General features: G+C 44.1%; 1 protein-coding gene across 1 annotated transcript in view; it reads right to left on the bottom strand.

Annotated features, from left to right (window-relative positions):
• The window catches only part of LOC308315825 (membrane-associated guanylate kinase, WW and PDZ domain-containing protein 3-like), a 163222-nt gene that overhangs the window by 67709 nt on the left and 75282 nt on the right, over positions 1–20231 (bottom strand). The window contains exon 2 of the mRNA XM_080764007.1: positions 5598–5714. Coding sequence (XP_080620133.1) covers positions 5598–5714 — 117 coding nt within the window. The remainder of the gene's footprint in view (positions 1–5597; positions 5715–20231) is intronic.

A 20231-nucleotide genomic window follows, 5' to 3' on the forward strand; every position in this document is an offset into this window, starting at 1 on the left:
CCTTATGTTTCTATGTATGTAACTGTATTTAATTTTATTTTTTTGTCCTGTGTTATGTCAAATGTGTATAATGTGTTGCATACAAGGCCGCTGGGTCGCAAAACACATTTCAGTGCAAACTGACAATAAAGTACTATATCATATCATATCATATCAGAACTGCTATTTTTAGCGGAAGGAGGAGATTTATAAAAAACAGAAACAATAAGGGACCAAGAAGTCCCTTCGGGCTTGGTCCCTTAATGACAAAGACTTATGTGACAATGTACGATCATAAGACAAGATGGAGTTGGCATTTGAACCTGGGTCGTCACTCCTCATGCTCAAAGCATCGTAGACATCCTATAAGAATTGCTATAAATCCAGAAATACTATATTGAATCATTAAGTCACGTTATTCTTTTTTTCTTATCCTATCTGATCTTTGACTCTCACCACACACAACTCTCATTTTTCCTATTCTGGTAAATAGCTCTACAGTATATTCAAGTACACTCAATGACTTTGTTGTAATTGATTAAAAAAGCGGGCATTTTTGTCCTGCCGATCTGCTCATCTGTAAGACATTGAAAACATATTGTTAAGACAATTATTTTATGCTCCATGGGATGCCAGCTCTGCTAACCCTCAGCTTAGATGTAATTGGGGCATTTACTGTACCTTAGTGAACTGCATTGCAATCTAGCTCACAGGCAGAGCCTGTTTTAATGGGGAGTTTAATACTGCCCTAAGTCATCTTTTCACCATGTCAATAAGATCCACCCTAACAGCACGATGATAACCCATCACATCTGAAATAAGCCTCCGTAATAAATACCGGATGTTCTTCCATCAGACCTAGCAATCAGTGGAGATCAGCAAAATATTACTGTAGTCACTGAATATGTGAATATGGAAATGTGATCGTTCTACTTTCCTTTGTACGGCTATGAGAAGATTACTTCTGAACAGAGATTGTGATACAAGTTCTATCCGTTTTCTCAGTCGAGGTCTTATCAACAATGTCATGCATCTTTGTAAAGGGCTAGATACTTTTGGTGCGTGACACTGCATGCAACATCAGTTATTTTCCAGTGAACAACACTGGTGCGTAACTATACTAAATCCGGCATACCTATCACATAATCATCTGATGTTCGAAATACTGTTGCAGGAAATGTTGATTGAAATTTGTATTCACTTCACAGTATGTAGAATGGGTACATTTCAGGTACAGGTCATTACAAAAATGGCTTCCAGGTTAAAACCAGAAAAAGCACTAAGACTTGTTTACATCAGGGTAATCATCAGAACAGTTGAAGTAAATAAGGGGAAAAAATGCACAGTATGAAAGAATAGGGAGGGGGGGGGGGGGGGGGGGGGGGGGTGGGGGGGGGGGGGGGGGGGGGGGGGGGGGGGGGGTTACAGGGGCCAGTTTCAAATTGCAGCGGTCCTTACAATAAGTGCTCTCTGAGAGCAGTTTTGAAGGAGTCTAGATCTACATTAGTGGCATAGAGCTAAATTAATTCAACCCCTTGTGTCCCAGAGATGACGGACATTGAGGAGAATAGAACACAATGACAGCTTGACACAAAGGGCGCTGGAGGAAACGGTATCTTTGGAGGTTATCATGACAGCTGCCTCGGTCCTAACCTGTGGCACAGAACCTTTCGCCTCCAGATTGAAAAGGTCACTCGCCTTCTAACACCTGAGTGGCTACACTACAGCCCTGCGAGTTGTTATGGTTACAGCTCAGACTGTGTGCTGGATAGCAGGCAACGAGGGGGGAACTGAAGTTTGCAGCATATTAGGGACTACATTCTTTGGTCCATGCGTGCGTGCGAGCTCTCCTGTTGAGAAAATCAAAACAATGATACAAAATAACTGTCGGGTGGTCGTCGTGTCAGAACTAAAAGCGTTAGCACAACAGCATGTTATTGTCGCTAGAACACGATTTGGGACTTGAGTGCAGTGGCATCTCCATTGTCATAGTATTGTGTTCTTCTAGAAACAGGTGGTATGTCTAAACCCAGGTGACAAGCAGCCCTACAACAAATGCTTGGTAACAACAGGGCTGCCAGAGGCTGGTTGTGTTGCAGCAGAGAGGGAAAACGGGCAGACAAAAGTATATTCTGTGGAGAATTTACTAAACCGGTCACAGTCGGGTGAAACACTGTTAGTGTGTTGCAGACAAAGCATAGGTGAAAACTGCATTGCGAGGGAGTATAATAAATGAATAGTTAAACACTCCAATCTCACTATATATACCGTATAGGCCCACAGTAAGCTTTCTGCTGCTGAGTGGCGTTGACCCCCATCCTCTCAATCGGCAATGTAACACATTCTGTCTGCAACTAATGTGTCACACCAAAAGTCATAAATGTATTTATGAATCAATCAGAGCGTCACTAATCTGTTATTACTATCACCATGAGGGCACAGCTCAGACTGCACAGATCCATGTGCAGGAATATAATCTTAAAACAGTGCGATTCATAAAACATTTGTGTTGAGTAAGAATGATTGGGCTACGTCGATTAATGTGGCGGCGGAAAACAAATAACAATTGTCATTTAAATATCACGACCCTAACTATTCTTGATTCAGGGACAACATGGGGAAGATGTGTAATGAGTTCAAGTAGAGAAACTTCTGACGGTTTTATAGCAAAACTATCTCATGGAAGGTAATATTTTCTGGCTTATACTCCCTGCACGACTTATTTCGTCAGAACTCTGCAGAAGGACAAACTCTCCCTTAAGAGGGAGTGTGATGAGCCAGATCCAGGCAGACTCTTTTGTCTCACCGGATTAAAAAGTTGAAAGATGGCCTCTTAAATCTTCCCGAGAAAGAAGCCAAACCTGAGATTGAATACCTTAAGGGGCGCTTATTTTTTTATTCCTACCATACTGCCGCCATGCTGTGCCATAACGGATATTAATGCCTGGGGTACAAAAGGGCGATAGCTGAACGCGGATCAGCCAAGATTCAAGGATTATTACGGCGCCTTGGTCCTCCAGCCCCTGTCATCTCTTGAAGGAGGCCCGAGTGACATACTGCATATATTTATGCCCCACCCCACCCCGTACTGTATACAGTATGTGTTGTGGACGAACGGAATTGGCATTCCCTCCTCTTTTCCCTTTGAGATCGCTTTCAAGCATAAAAAAGGCCTTGGCTTGCATGCTGCATCCGGGCCCCTCCAGAGAGCTCATCGTGGCTCAGTATGTGCAGTGAAGATAACCTGTTGGCTTGGACTTCAGTGAGAGTCCAGTGGACACGAGGAACCTACTGGTGCCAGACTGCAATTTCTCTCTTGGGGAGATATAAATGGTACACATTTATTTAATTTTGTTCCACTTTGCAGCAACATCTATATATACAGGTCAGGGTGTAAAAGCAGTCCTTGACGTATAATTGCCCTGGTGTTTCCGACAATCTGGAGATGCGTGAGATCTATCTTGTTTTGCAATGCCACTGTTTTCTTCTCTCAAATGACTCAGGTCAGGAGGACTTTAAATGGTAAACGGTGCATTTAACCCATTCAGACCTGAGATCAGATTCTAAAAAATGTCTTCTATGTCAGTCGCTCTTCGATTTTTCAAAAATAGCAGACCTACAAGCTCGTGCTATGAGCTTGTAGATCTTCAGATTTTTCAATAGCTAAAGCATAACATAATGCCAACACCAAAACGGGTTCCCGTACAGAATGGGTTATATAGGGCCTTTATCCAAGGCGCTTTACATAGATTGTGCATTACATTCACACATTCACACACCGATGGCAGCGGAAACCATGCAAGGCACCAACCAGCACATCGGGAGCAATTAGGGGTTCAGTGTCTTGCTCAAGGACACTTCGACACTAACTCTGGGGGAGCCCACAGGGTTCGAACGGGCAACCTTGCGGTTACCATCCAGCCACTCTACCTCTGAGCCACCGCCGCGCCCCTTTGGCTAATTTGTCATCAAAACCTTTTTTATGACTACGCATAAATATTTGCAGCAAAGCCTTTGATATGCCTAGATGACTACAATGATTTAAACGCAGAGAATATTTATAATGCAGTTGCCCATAAAATAAAATGGACGACAAGCAGATTCATTCATCAAGATGAGAAATTAACGGCGCGTTAGGATAATGTGCAGTTCTTCCAATCAGTCAGCCATGTTCATAACATTATGCATGGCTTCCTCCCAAGGTAACACAATGTCAGAGATTAGGAACTTTTGAAATGCTAAATGAAAGTCACAGACTCCAGATGAGTCTGCGGCGTGGATAAAAATGATAATGGCATCTGTAAGAGCCATTTGAGCCTCCTAATTGTATCCAATGATGTCCACTGAGGGGCGTGGTCAATGTCAAGGTTTGCAGGGTACAGAGGTTATGCGTGTGACATCATCATCAAACCTGGAAGTTATGCAGGAATGCCCATTCAGTATTTAAGTCCGACGTCATTTTGTAGTGCTACGTTACAGCTACGTTACAGCTCCCGTCCGCATCTCATTGTAAATAGAATAGAATCTAAACGCGTGAAACTTTTTACAATGACGTTAATTTTCAGAAAGGAAGCCATTGACGGTTAAAATGGGTCTTAATGCTTCCAACTCGAGTAGAATTATTAATGTTTTGCTCGGTAAAATATTTAAAGCATAACATGATGCTAACACCAAAATGGGTTCCCGTTCAGAATGGGTTAAATAAGAAAGCTGCGGAGAACTGTTGCTTTGTGTTCACTCTGTATTGTAATGTATTGTCATGACTGTTATAAAGATTTGTTAAAAATAAAAAAGAAGCCTTCAGCACTTCACTTCCGCCTTCATTGGGATACACGTCGCTCCAATGAACCGCAACGGCCAGTGAGCAATCTATTTTTTTATAATATCTATGGGAATGCCTATACTGACTGGCAAAAAACTACTTTCTGACCTTGACAACCCATGTGCATCCAAACGGAAAAGTCTGATTGCATTAAACAACGTTAAACAATGTTAAACTCCCTCCTGCATGTTGCTTTGCCACTCGATTTGCCCTTCACTTGCGCATATACCCCCTATTTAATCAGGTCTCAATCAACCAGCAGGTGTTGTTTAGGAGGCTGTTGTTTATCATTTACGTTTAGTGCTTTTATTTAGATGTATGCTGTAGTGACTAGGCCTGCAGAGACAGATAATAAAGCTTCATTATACCAACTCTACGCACATGTTTGGACATCACTTTCTTCGGGGAGAGAGAGAGAGAGAGAGAGAGAGAGAGAGAGAGAACAAAATAAATGTTTATGAAATGCGTCTGCACTCCTACAGTACGCCTCAGTACTGAGGTCAAAATGACGTGAAGTCAACGATGTCTGTGTGCATCGAACAATCCCATGATATAAACATTACCTCGAGTGCACTTCACATCAATTTGTTTTGAGAATACTTTAATTGAAGCTTGGCCTGGAACGCGGATATGATTGCTAGGTAAAGCACATAATCAATTAAGGAATACACAAAGGCAAGACATGGACCCGCCATCTGGTGGGGTCAGAGGGTCGCCGCGCGACGCAGAGAGAGACAGAAGGAGATTTTGCAAGCCCACGGCAGGGACAGCAGAATGGGAGAATAATTATACTCACAGGGTATGGTGCGTAGGTACAGGTTGTCCCTGATCACCTGCTGGAGCTTGTGGTCCAGGGAGCCTTTCTGGAACTGGAGACTGAGGTAGTGACGCAGATCTGTGTTCAACACTTTCCCTGGAGAGAGAGAGAGAGAGAGTGGACAGGCAAAAGTTCTCGGTAAGTCCAACATTAACAATTACCCACGGGGCCGGGGTGCCTGCATAACGTCCACTTACAGTACAACACTATAGAGTACACTTTAGTGGTGGATTTAGAGAAAATTATAATGTGTGAATTTGCACACGTGGAATCCTCTGCGATGGGGTACTATTTTGAAAGCTCAACCTTAAAAACCCTGTCAGAATGTATATTGCAGTGGTTTCAACAACTTATTTCTGTTTAATTTCAGTCAGGACAACTCGTGAATGGATATAATATATTTTTATTGAATATAAAATGAGCAATATTATATGCTGTTAGCATTACGTTATGCTTTACCTATTTAAAAATAGCAGATCTACAAGCTCATAGCGTGCCACTCGATGGCGCGCTATGAGCTTGCAAGGTCTGCTATTTTTGAAAAATCGTGAAAATGTAAAATTTATTTTAAATCAGGCCTAAATGGGTTAATATAGGATAGGCATACAGTATATGGAGATCTGGTTCCGACTGCTATGCCCATATGTGCCAACATCTTAACTACTATCCTAAAAGGGAAATTCCACGTTGGCCGGGGGGAGATATTAGGCTTTTGGTCATCAGGCAGAGGCATGAGCCACTGCTACACATATATGCCACTTCAAACCTAGCATTATGTATCGGCAAGCACTTGAGGGCATGATGTGCCAAGTGGGAAGTTGTCTGAAAGAAATATCGATAGAACCGCGAATCCCCATACTGTATATGTAGTACACTGATGTCATCAATAGGACACTGTGTAGACTGGCCTCTAGACTCCATTATTTGGGCATGCCTGGCTGACACGGAACTCCATATATGGGCATAAAAGAGACAGAGACAGATACTGATTCAACCCTATATCTCTGGGACACACTTGTGCAGAGGGTAGGCTATAAGAACCGAGGTAAGAGGCCCCAACAGAACCACGTCTCACACATGAGCAGATTGGAGCTGCCACGTGTGATAAAACTTTAAACGGACTCCATCGCTTTTCAGATGTACACATGAAAGAGGAGAACCCCACACACACACACCAGAGTGACAGCGGTTCCGTTCAGAAGGAGCTTGGGAAGAGAAGAAGCTCACACGTCGCACTGAAGAGGAGGGAGATTTAGCGTTGTCCTCGAAGCGATGGAATGTCAGAAAGAGAAGAGCCGGCGGGTTGCAGAGAGAGATTTCCCTTGTGTCTGCTACAGTGCTCTTCCTGGGAGAGCCATAAAGACTCCAGCTGCTCATGTTATGAGGCGATGGTGTGTGTGTGTGTGTGTGTGTGTGTGTGTGTGTGGGGTGGGGTTCCTTTGGGCGGGGCCCAGAGGATGTGCTTATTATGTTATTATGTCTGGCCGATAGATAGGCCATATTGCTTGTCTTTTTTCGTAGACGGGTATCGCAATAATGTAGCCAATGTCTCCGGAATTTTAACCACTTTCAATGTGGCGTCCCTATCTCAGGTTATCTCCATCTATTATTATGTAGGAGAATGTTTTCGAAGTTATCGAAATGTTCTACAAGCTCACAATGTGTGCAATGCGTACCGAACTTGTAGATTAGATATTGTTTGACTTTTTTCTTTTTTTTTTACAGCGGTTAAATTAAATAAACTTGATAAACAATCGGCAATCAGTAGTCTGGGAAATCTTATCAGAATCAGACCCAAAAATCAGATATGGGTTTGGATTTATTCGGTTAAGTCCCTCTTGTGGAGTGTAGGACTGGTGTCTTAGCTTAAGTTGTACAAAATAGTAATATTATTATCATATTGCAGTCAGGAGTATAATGCATATACTGTATGTATAGTAAGTCTAGAATGATTAAAGTTGAAAATCTACCCTGCCCCAAGTCATAGAATGTGGGATTCTGTGCCGGTTGTAATGATGACATGCACTGACTGTAGCGTGTGTAATACGTAGCGTAGGCCTATGCATGTTAATCCACTTGGCTGTTCGCTGTACTGCCAAGTTACAACACATTTATTGGAGCAAGCGAAGCATCTGATAATGAGAGCGTTGTGTTCAATACACAAGGTGGGGAGGTTCTAGCAGCCACACAAAACGAGCCGAGGAATGGGAGTTCGGGGTGCATACTTAGTTTAGATTAGACATGGGTTAAGGTTAGGTTTAGGTGTGCTGCCCCGTGGGAGGTTAGGTTTAGGGTGAGGGTTTGAGATAGGTTGTAGTTGTAGGACTAATGACTGGTCTAACCAATGACTAGTCTAAACCAAAAAGTGTCTAAAGTAAGTACTGCACCCGGGAGTTCATTTATTTTTAGGCCTGTAGCGAGGTTTGAGTGTGTGCCTGTTTGTTTAAGCCATTTGTAAAAGGCTGATAAGGTGATAAGGTAACCACAGAAAACAACAACATGGCGTCACGCTGCGGTGATATGTGAATCACCGCTCACCCAAACACATCTCTCTGGTCACCTTATCATCTAAAACTGGAGTATGAATAGGGCCTTAACTCTGGGTGTGTATACAGTACACATGTAACAGGTGGACTTGGTTTCAATAGTACACACTCAGAGATAAACATTGATTTTATCGCTGCTGTCAGGTGGAAACCTTGTATCACCAAAACCGCTCATTTAATTTTTAAACATTTTAAATAGCGACACTCTTGTATGATTAAGTAGGTGTAGGGTATCAATTTACGAAACATAAAATTAATATGGAGATACAAGGTTTCTGTGTTGACAGCAACAACATTTGACTTCACTATAATTCAAACACTGTGACTGCAGTATGGCAGAGATACCAACAGAAACATGGCTCTCTACATTATGTAACTCAATGGAGATCTTTTTTTTCCTTTTTCTTGTTGTTGAGGAATTTAGGTCAAGGAAACAAAGGCATCGGAACTCACAAACCCACAAGCCTGTGGTCCCACGTTCCCAGAAGCTATGAGATAATGAAAAAGCCCAAACTCTAAAACATGCGAGCACGCGCACACACACACACACACGCGCGCACACGCGCACACACACAGTGTGAGGACGCACCCTCTTCCAGTTCCCAGAGGGGGTGCTGGGGGGGTGGGGATGCTTGGGAATTCTGTTTTATATGGGAATCCCGCAATGGATCCATTTCCACACACACACATCAGTCTCGCTGGGACGATGAGGGGTTCAGCTGTGGACAATGGACAGTGCTAATTGTTATCACTGGATTCCTGGAACACATGCAGGCCAGATACCCCACTGGGTCAATGAAGCCTCTCTCACTCTCACTCTCACTCTCACTCTCACTCTCACTCTCACACACACACACACACACACACACACACACACACACACACACACACACACACACACACACACACACACACACACACACACACACACACACACACACACACACACACACACACACACACACACACACACACACACACACACACACACACACACACACACACACACACACACACACACGATAAACAGGCGCTCAGAGGGGTTGGGGGGTGTCTTAATGTTGTCTGCTGTGTCATACAGTACTTGAGAGTTTGCCTGTGTGTGTGTGTGTGTGTGTGTATTGGGGGGGGGGGGGCTTGTAAGGCATGCAGGACACAATGGAAGGCTTTGTGCCTCGCCATCTCTCTCTCTTTCTCTCACTCACACACACCAGGGTGGTGGTGGTGTTAACCCATAAGGACAGAGAATAACTAATACTGAGGGATGGAATGGGGGGGATTAGGAACGTGTAGAGGTGGTGGGCTGTGGGGTTTTGCACTGGCCTAATGATGTAAGTATCATGGGAACTATACCCCTCCCCCCCGTTCTCGTTCCTCCCCTCCCAACCGCCAGCAATATGTCTGCCTACCTGTCCCGTCCGTTCCCCCCTCTCCCCCCCCCCCCCCCCCCCCCCCCCCCACACTCTCTCTTTCATCCAGCCTCATCAGGTGGCTCAATCTGTCAAGATAAAAGTGGGAAACCAAGCCCTCCACCTGCCTCAGTTTAAACTCCTATTAGCAGAGGGCCTCCACCTGCCTCAGAAAACCTCCAATTAGCAGAGGGCCTCCACCTGCCTCAGTTTAAACCTCCCTATTAGCAGAGGGCCTCCACCTGCCTCAGTTTAAACCTCCTATTAGCAGAGGGCTCCACCTGCCTCAGTTTAAACCTCCTATTAGCAGAGGGCCTCCAACCTGCCTCAGTTTAAAACCTCCTATTAGCAGAGGGCCTCCACCTGCCTCAGTTTAAACCTCCTATTAGCAGAGGGCCTCCACCTGCCTCAGTTTAAACCTCCTATTAGCAGAGGGCCTCCACCTGCCTCAGTTTAAACCTCCTATTAGCAGAGGGCCTCGACCGTTGGCGCCTAAACTGAAGAGTAAGGAGAGGGAGGTGGGGGGGGGGGGGGGGGGGGGGGGGGGGGGGTGAGGAGAGAACAGGAGAAGGCCTTCCTAAGCAACTGAATACTGGCTTAAATCAATAATGAGAAGGAGCCAGAGTGAAAACACATGGACACACTCTCTCACTCTGGCGCTGCGCACACTCTCTCACTCTGGCGCTCACACTCTCTCTCACTCTGGCGCTCGCACACACACACACACACACACACACACACACACACACACACACACACACACATACACTCTCTCACTCTGGCGCTCGCACACACACACACACACACACACACACACACACACACTCACTCTCTCACTCGTGCACACACGCACTCTCTCACTCTGGCGCGCGTGCACACACACACTCTCACTCTGGCACGCGTGCACACACACACTCTCACTCTGGCGCGCGTGCACACACACACTCTCACTCTGGCGCGCGTGCACACACACACACACACACACACACACACGCGCGCGCGCGCAATAAAACTGTAACAGAGACAGGTGTTGCAGCCCATCAATCTGTAATGGTCCCATAGGGTACGTAGTACGTACATGTCGGTATCTCTGCCAAGTGAGCATGAGAAACGGCACGGAACCATGAGCTCTTTCCTGCACTCACACTTCCCCATCTGTCATTCTCTGTATCTGATGTCAAAACTATTAAAGCTCTTTGCAAATATCTTTCGTTTGGAAGGCAGGTCGTTTCTCGGTCCACAGGCTGGATGAGAGCTTCGATTTTTTTTCCCACCCTCTTCTACACCACAAAGCTTTCTTTTTTTTTTTGCAAACCCGCAAAACTCTGAATCAGTGCAGACTGCAGTGCAACTCTATGATTTTGGTGTGGAGAAATAGGGACATTCCAATGCATCGCCTAATTGCTGATTGCTTAGAAAATAAACATGAAGCATTTTATCATAATTCAACTACAGTGAACACACAATGAGCTGCTGGATTTAGTCCAGATCGCAAAAAAAATGTTTGATGCATCAGTCAAACTGAAATGTAACATGTCTACCATTGACAGAGCTCTGCAGCCAAATTTTCTCCTCTTATTTATTTTCATTTTTTGGAAACAACAACAACAACTTACAACAACTTAAGATTGCAGCAGCATTTTACTCTGGGTTTCCAGCATTTACAGTATTGGCTGGATGCATTGCTGGTATTCAGTGCAAACAAACATCTTAAATGCATGTTAAACTACAACCTCACCTCCTTCTGAGCAACAATTAACAGGTTCAAAATCATATGCACAAATAAACGTAAGCATTATTCTTCTATAGTATACTGTAAACTCTTATTGGGCCAAACAAACCTGAAGACACAGCTAAGCCCACTCAGTGTCAGTCTGGTTGTTGATAAAACACTAGACTAAATCCGTCAGCATCCACGTAAAGATATTCTCAGACAGACAGTAAAACACCCAAATAAATCGGCAACTCTCCTAAAAGAGCAGGCATGGGGAGATGCCTAAGGCAGGTAGCCGTGTCTGTGGGTGTCTAATGAGTCCATTCTATGACAGCGGCAGAGCACTGGTGATGGCAAATAAACAACCAAGAAAACACTGCCAGATAATTACTACTTTGTTTGGCAATTCAGGGCAGCAGAGTGTTCTGCTTCTGTGCCCTAACTGTCGCTGACACTGACAGACAGGTGGAATCAGTTGGAACAGTTTGTTAAATAAGTATTACTCAATTACTCTTGTTTTTCCCTTTTGTAATGATGGATTAACAGGTAAAGTATGGAAACCTGTATCCACTGTATCTTAAATGATGAAGAATATGGATACTCCTCAAATTGTTAATCAACGCATTGGCAATGGAAATCATGCAAGTTGAATCCATGGAACCGCATTTGAAAAAGATATTTGAAACATATTTGTTATAACTGCATGGAGGTAACATTACAAAAGACAGTATACTGTCTTTTGAAAGATTATCTTTTAGGCCTTTTCAATCCAATAAAGGCATATCCTGTCTGCTTCCTATAGGCTACAGATAGACAGCTCCCATCACGCCAGCTGATCTCTCCTCACCCGTCACCGTGACTACTTAACCCATTCTGACCCGAGATCAGATTCTAAAAATGTCGTCTACATCCTGACAGTTTTCCATTCTGACCTGAGATCAGATTCTAAAAATGTCTTCTATGTCAGTGGTTCTTCAAATTTTCAAAAATAGGTAAAGCATAACGTAATGCTAACAGCAAAACGGGTTAAGTTCTGGTGCATCTGTGTTCATCGCCAGTTCGTCACTGACGGCACGCTCATGCAGTTCAGCATCACGCCCACAAATGTCCTGTAACATGTCCTCCATGTCCATGACACATCCGTGACGCGTACGTGGCACTGTCATGCAGCAGCACAAAACATATTGTAAATATTCCACCTGACATATCCAAACACCTCAATCACATATTTTTTAGCACCGAAAACATTCTTTACTATTTCAATTGAAAGACCAGTCCAACAAATGCAGTTGTACTGATCACCCTGGGTGATCAGTGATCACCCTGGGCAAGACCTACGCTGAAAAGACTATCAGCGGAAGTTGCGGGATTTTAGCGGAAGTGAAATCGTTGATGCTTTACAAATCAGTTTACATTCTCCGCGAATGAAACAAGTGTTGCGATTGGTCGGGAAAATATCGTATCCGGGGGAAATACATTTGACGGCTGTTCTGGAGGATACAACCGCCAATAGCTTCTCTGCCTTAGGTTGTGACCAGGCTTTTCTTTTCGCAGATAAGTAAGCCTGGGACCGAGACTAAGTTGTGATAGTGTTATTAGTATACTATACAGCATATACTGTGTCATCCCACATAGGGCCTCATTTGTTTCTGGACATTGATTTTATAGGACATTGATTGGATTGCTAGGTTGTACAAAATAATATTGGGTCAATTTAATTTGCAGGACTCGCGCAGCTGCCTTGTCTGTGTTGTTGACATGACATGGGCTTGCAGGACAGAACTTTTATTTGTGAGATCGCTGGCACCTTTATTTGCCACAGATACATACGTTCCTGCTTTGCACACAGTGCATTCTGCTTCAGATATGTCACGGCCAGGACGAAAACACGGATACTTTTTCCGCAAATCATCTGTGAAGTTGCATTTTCTTTTCGGCATCTTTCTCTTTCTCTCTCTCTCTCTCTGTGCAGTGTGCACTGAGTGACACACACACACACACACACACACACACTGTGACTGCATGCATGCGCTCACCTCCAGTTAGTTTGTTTAGATCTGCGCATGCACTCCGCCTCTCAGAGTGCTTTGTTCGGGCGCGTTCGGAAATATCGCACCAGAGCACACTCGCCTATTAGTTTGCATTGCACAGTGCGCTCAGCGTGCTATTTCCGAACGTGCCCCAACCATGAACGTGTATTGTAAATACACGCTACCCTCAAAAGTTAAAACCCCGGACGTTTGCAGGATTTTACAAAACCCCCCCGGACAGCCTCCCAAAAGAGGACTTGTCCGGGACAAAAGAGGACGTATGGTAAGCCTAATATACACATAAAGTGTGTTCTCTACTGGGGTGTGAAGCTGTACATTATGCAATGGCACGTAGAATCCCGGAAACGTTTTTTTCTATATGACCTACTGTTTAACTCGCTCTTGGCTGGCAGGTGTTATAAGGGAAGTGAATGAATTCCCTGGCATGTCAGAGTCGGACAAGGCTTGCGGCCGGGAAGCTGCCAAAATAGTGGCAGATTGCGACGTGCCTCCGACTGAACTCGGGAGAAGTTGGAAAGACCCACTGGAACAGCAGGCAGTCGTCTTCCAGGTCACCTGCTGGTTGACAGATGTCTGTCACAGCCTGGCAGGATATAACCTCACCATATGATGGCACTCCTCTTCACTCCATACTAGATATACAGTACATCTATCACTTGACCATCACTCAATTCTTTGGCCAGGTAAAATACTCCATTTTGCTATGAGATTCAAGGATATAATGCCCCGGATTCAGGCCCAGCATTGGAAACCAAACATCTACTGCTCATGCAAGAGCGAATCAGTAGATGGCCAGGCTAGTCAACCAGTAGGTGTCCATACCTGACATTTCTCACTTGATTATTGTTTCTGTGAGTCAGTATAATGTAATCAGTATAATGTCAAATCTGGGAATACATTTCTTACCAAGAATTTTCTTCACCAATGTGTTTGTAAAGGTGTCTACTAACATATCCCACATTGGTTTATATTTAACCACCCTAGGGGAATTTTTGACAGCTGCTGAAAGTTGGGGTACCATCAACAGTCAATATATGGCAAAATGTTCTAAATTTCATTATGCTTTAAATAGCATGCGACGTGTCAAACTAGGAGGTTTTCATCATTCTGAATCCATTCCAAACATTCGTTTTGCACGAATAACACTTCTTGGGCTAAAAACGGCCATAGACACTTGCCCAAATGTGCCCTAATGTGCTGACCTGCCATTTTAGCCCAAGGAGTGTTTTTCGTGCAAAACTAATGATTGGAATGGATTCAGAATGATGAAAACCCCCTAGTTTGACATGTAACATGCTACTAACATTTTGCCTTATAATGGTTGTATTGTACCCCAACTTTCAATGGGGTTGAATATGAATCAATGTTGGATATGTTAGTTAAGTAGACACCTTTACAAACACATTGAAGAAAATTCTTGGCAAGAAATGTATTCCCTGGCTTCACAATAACAAATGCAAATGGAATTGTAGCGAGACGACCTCCAACTACTGCAGACATGATAGTTATATTGTACCATTATACCATGCAGATTGTAGGCACACATCACATAAGAGTACAGTAGGTGAAGTCGCTATGTTCACACACACACACACAACATAGTACTATTGCGCCTTGACTGTGCCTTATTACCAGTATCCCACCTTCAGATTTACACAGCCAGGTGGGCGTGGCGCGTTATGTGATTTAGAGGGCGCCGTTGCATCATGCTAAAATGAGCATGGGGGCGCGGGGTGGATTTGTGTGATCAGGCATTTCTCACGACTCGCCGAGTGCAAGATGATGCCCTAAAAAAAGATGCCCTGATGCCCATCAAAATGGCTGCTGTCAGTGCTGTGTGAGGAGGACTTTTCATATACGGGAGACAAACTTTAAAGCTGTTGTCACTGCTATACTGCGGGGGCTTTGGCTGAGGTCTGTAATTGGCCAGCAGGCAGGAGTCAATTAGTCACTGTGGAGAAGCAAATGGGCCCGAGAGATAAAATGTTGGACGGTCTTTGGGTTGAAAAATGATACATGAGGGAAATCAATGATCTTGATCACACTTTTCTCTCTCGCCCAAGTCTCTTCAAATCCAATTAGTGGGCCTACTTTGGCCTTTATAGTGATAGGTTGGGTTTATGAATGGTCACTATAGAGCAGGGTTTCTTCAAAATGGGTGCCATGTGGCACGCCGCAGAATACTTTGATGACATTTGGAATGTATCAATATCACTTCAGCTTAACCACTTAGACCGTCTATACTTTAGTTGCACTGTACCTGGCGCATTCTTTTTCAATCAACACCAAATCTCTTTGCCAAATAAATAAAACTCTACATTTAGTCAGCTTGTGCCATATTTTCCCATTCAAACCGGAATGTTAGAGAACTACTAGCACTAGAGAGATTACAGAGGCGTTTTTGTACCTCCTGGAAGTTGTCGGAATACCAGAAATCTTTTCCGAGACCGCTCACCCGCAGCTCTGAATGTCATCATATTGTAGTCTGTAGTCAGCCAGAACAGAACAATTTTAGCCTGTTTTGGAGGTGTATAGTATATGCAATGGGCTTAAGTCCGCCGTGGAACAAGCACAACGCCACAATCCCAGTAAAGCTTCCTCTTAGCAGAACAGCCTAGATCGACACATTACCGGCAAATAAACCCCGACGCAGCGGTTTTGGTTTGACGGCGAGTGGGCTTAATGTTGCAGGCATAGAATACTCAGTATGATAATCATCATTACCCAGGGCAACAGACACAGATGGTGTCCCAAAGTACACGGCATCCAGAAATATATACTCCTGGCGCACCGCATGGCTTGCTTTGCTATTGTTGGCTTGGCTGTACTAAATAGCCATTAGATACGTGTTTCGGATCAAATTGGCTGCTGCTATATCCGCGCTCCACTGAAGGAGACTGTAGTGTTTTAGCTGTTGCCTGGTGTAGGTGCAGACTGCAGAGGCTAGAGTCCATCACCTTGTGAAGAAAGACCCAGGCCTGTGTGTGTAACTGTGTATAGGTATTATGATGGAGTAATGATCAACAGAGCACGCATTAGGAGTCCACACTGCCCCCTCACTTCATTGCTTAATTGCATGGAACTAAAAGTAACAAGCAGACAGTGAGGAGGAGGAGTGACCTCAAACTCGTCCTTTTGTAATCCTATTGTGCCTATGAGGAAGATGGCTCTATAGTCTCTGCGGATCTGTGTCTGGGGAGTGTCGGGGGGTGAAGGAGGAGACACAGGTCTCTCCACCTCTCTCCCCGTCAGCATCACGGGGCAGTGTGTGATGTGTCCCACACTGAGCCTCGCTCCTCTCAGGGAATCGCAGTGATCAACCCGGTCACCACGCCGGCATATAAAGTGGGATAGGAAACTATAACAAAAGAAGATCGACAAGGTCAATGCAACAAGGCTGGCATTAACAAGCTGTGGAGAATTGTCCATTAAAATGTTCAATACTTTCGAATCTTTCCAGAGATTTCCAACAGGGCCCCACCAAGACCAGAGTAATGGGATTTCGCTTGATACGGACATGGCAGCAACTTATATAGGCAGATGGAGGGAGCAATAAGAGAGGATGCGGCTATAAGACAGGCTCAAAACGTATATAGCCAGCTCTATTCGAAAGGATCATCATTCACTTTTATTCTAGCCTGTTAAATGTATGAATGTCTATTTCACTTCCAGCCAGGCTCCAGTCCTCGGCAAAACGAGTATTCTAGCGCGCCAGTCCATTACAAAAAGCACGGCTCTCCCCCAGCAATGTCCTGTTAACCCTCAAAATGCTGTCCAAAAAGGGCTGCGTATGAAAATGTATAGAGAAAATGAATATGGGGAGTGTGTGCATACTCGCGTGTGTGTTTTGTCTATAGTCTCTCGACACGTTTCATTCTCACTCCACAGTGCTTCGCGGCTGCTCGCTTCTACAGACGGAGGCCTTCTTGGGGGTGCGATACGGAGACAAGAGGCCCCCTGCTGCGCACGGCCTCATCAAACGCAGGCCGCTGCCGTGTGCTGCGAGTAGGGTTTGTAGCCTTTCTTCTATGTCTCTTTCTCTCATTGATCCACACAGACATGTGCGCACACACATTCATTTAACCCATTTAGGCCTGACGTCGAAAATTTAAAAAATATCTTTTTAAATAGTCATTTTTTCTGTGGTTCTCAATATTTCATGTCAAGGACCCCAAAAAATGATATGTCACCGACCCCCATCTGAAAATATGTTCAGAAAAAAAAACTGAAACCCTTTCAGAGTTTCAGTTTTTAACTCAAATCTTTGCGAGGGTCCCTGGAACAACATATTTCAAAGATTTGAGGCACATTTTCACGATTTTTCAAAAATAGCAGACCTACAAGTTCATAGTGCGGCACTCGGTGCCGCGCTATGAGCTTGTAGATCTGCTATTTTTCAATAGCTATAGTATAACATAATGCTGAAAACACCAAAAGGGGGTTCCCGCCCGAAATGCCATAAGCCCAGAGCACACGCAAAAAGCTCACAATAGCTTCCAAGATGGCTTTTGATGGAGAACGATAGAATGCATGTACTGCAGAGGAGAAAGAGAGAGAGAGAGAGACAGACATCAAAGATGGGCTACAATCTTATTTCCCATCTACATTCAGTCTGAGTGATCTTCACTTCCTGTTCCCCGTGGAGAAAGGAGGCAGACAAAAGAGCCGCCAACAAAGAGCATATTAATAACGGAGCGGAGCAACACAACACAACACAACGCACAAATAGAATTAATAGATTAATTCTATCGGCAAAGACATTGGTGAAAGAAAGACGCGACGCATGTTCCATCATACTGTGTAGGTATACTGTACACACAGACACGGCACAGCCAGCACAGTTATGACTATACAATTGCAAAGAGCATGATCCATTGCAAAGAGCATTGCACCTGGAGACTGGACAAAAAAGCGTATAATAGCAACAAAAAGTTAGTAGACGGAACGCTTCGGATCTGTAATAGGTACACCCCCCTCCCCCTTTGTTCCGTGTATTATTATTGTTCTGCAGAAGGAGAAAAGTGTGACGCGCTCTCAGCCTCAATAACTTGGGTTGTCACTGACAATATGCCAACTGATGCATCAGAGAAGAACCCCTAGGGGATGACAAAGGGACTCTCCCTCCCTCCCTCTCTCTTGCCCTGTCTCATCCATGTAACTGTCGTATACACACGTATAAGCACTGCAAGCATTTTCACCTACAGAGGACGCTGCTCCATGCCCTGGAAACACCACCACACAGCCAGTGTTATATATATATATCAGGGAGTGGCCAACCTAATGTGACAAAAGGGAATAACAATGACAATATTTGCTGGTGTGAAATGTCATGTGAGGGATTTGGTTACACGGGGCAGACAGTGAGCGGGGCCTTCCACCGGCAGGACTTTGGAGCGCGTGTGTGTGTGTGTGTGTGTGTGTGTGTGTGTGTGTGTGTGTGTGTGCGCGCGTGCATCCGCACGTGCTCGCGCATATAGGCACACACTGTACAGTATGTGCACGTATACGTACCTGTGGGTTAAGTGCGCTTCCATGCATGTTAGACCATCCTTTAACCCTGGCAGTATAGAGACGTTGCACTGTGTGAGCACATGTGCCAAGAATGTGCATAAAGAGGAGAGCAGCTAATAATGTACAGTATTATTCTACTTGCGTGCCGGTGTCGTGCGCTATGGTGTCTCGCGAGCGTGACTAAGAATAAATCAGTCTTAATACACCCCAAAGGAGCAGGCGGTTGCCTCTTATACACGCCAGGAAGTGTGCATCTCTTGGTGCAGGGCTGACCGCACACTAACTGGATACTGGACTTGTATGAAAAAGGTCAATCAATGCGAGCGCTGACAATGCACATCCTTTCCTGTACAGTGGAAGTCCCTGAGCTTACATCTTGACAAGCATACACAGCACATTCGGAAATAACTATATGATTACACAGCCGGAATCTGGTGGTGGAAACTAGGCATGTAACGATATATCGATATTATATCCCAACGATATGTATCGATTTATTTAAATTTTATATCGATTTTCTAAAAAGTGGCTAGTGTGTGATATGAAATGTGAGCTGTAATCATATTCCATCATATTCACGTGCGTGAAATGAGACAGACTCAGTAGTAGAGGCCTGCAGAGGGGAGTTGTAGGTGTCTGTCTGTGACACAGGCGATGGTCGTTATTGATGCTCATTAATACATCAAGGAAGGCAATTATGTTTCTGCACTGTCAAATAGGTCAAAGAAAAGAAGAAATGTTAACTCGAGCTAGGTTTAAACATGAAAGCATGTTTACAGTTGTTACACAGAAATTATGTAATTTTACATGAAAAGTAATGCTACTTTTGCAATGTAATTAAATAAAAATGGTGATAAAAGCTTGGGGGGGAGATAAATTTAAAAAAAGATTTTTCGGTCATTTGTCTGGAAAATAATTGTGTTGAAGATATCGTGAAAAATCGTATCGTGAACCTCATATCGTGATACGTATCGTATCGTGAGTTGAGTGTATCGTTACATGCCTAGCGGAAACTATCAATTGTTCTCTCAGCGATTATTCCATCGATTGCTTTTGTGTAATTGAATAATTGATTGATTGGTTTTTTCGAATCATTTAAAATTGTTAAAAACATTTATATAAATCGACTAAATCTATTAGTGTTTACGGCCAACCTATAATTTACATAAAATAATTATATCGATAATAGTTATCAAATACTTTAACTGTTGCAGCCCGAGTTTTAACTTTAAGAATGTACAGGTACACCTGTACATTCCATATTCTGCTAGTATCATTTGAACCCAAATCAAACATCATCCCTGTCTCTCTCTCACACACACAAACACACACGCACACCACACACATACACGCACACACGTGCACTCCTCGTCCGTCTTGTA

This window comes from Protomyctophum bolini (genome assembly GCF_963924005.1).
Source record: "Protomyctophum bolini genome assembly, chromosome: 5".
Classification (NCBI taxonomy): Eukaryota; Metazoa; Chordata; class Actinopteri; order Myctophiformes; family Myctophidae; genus Protomyctophum; species Protomyctophum bolini.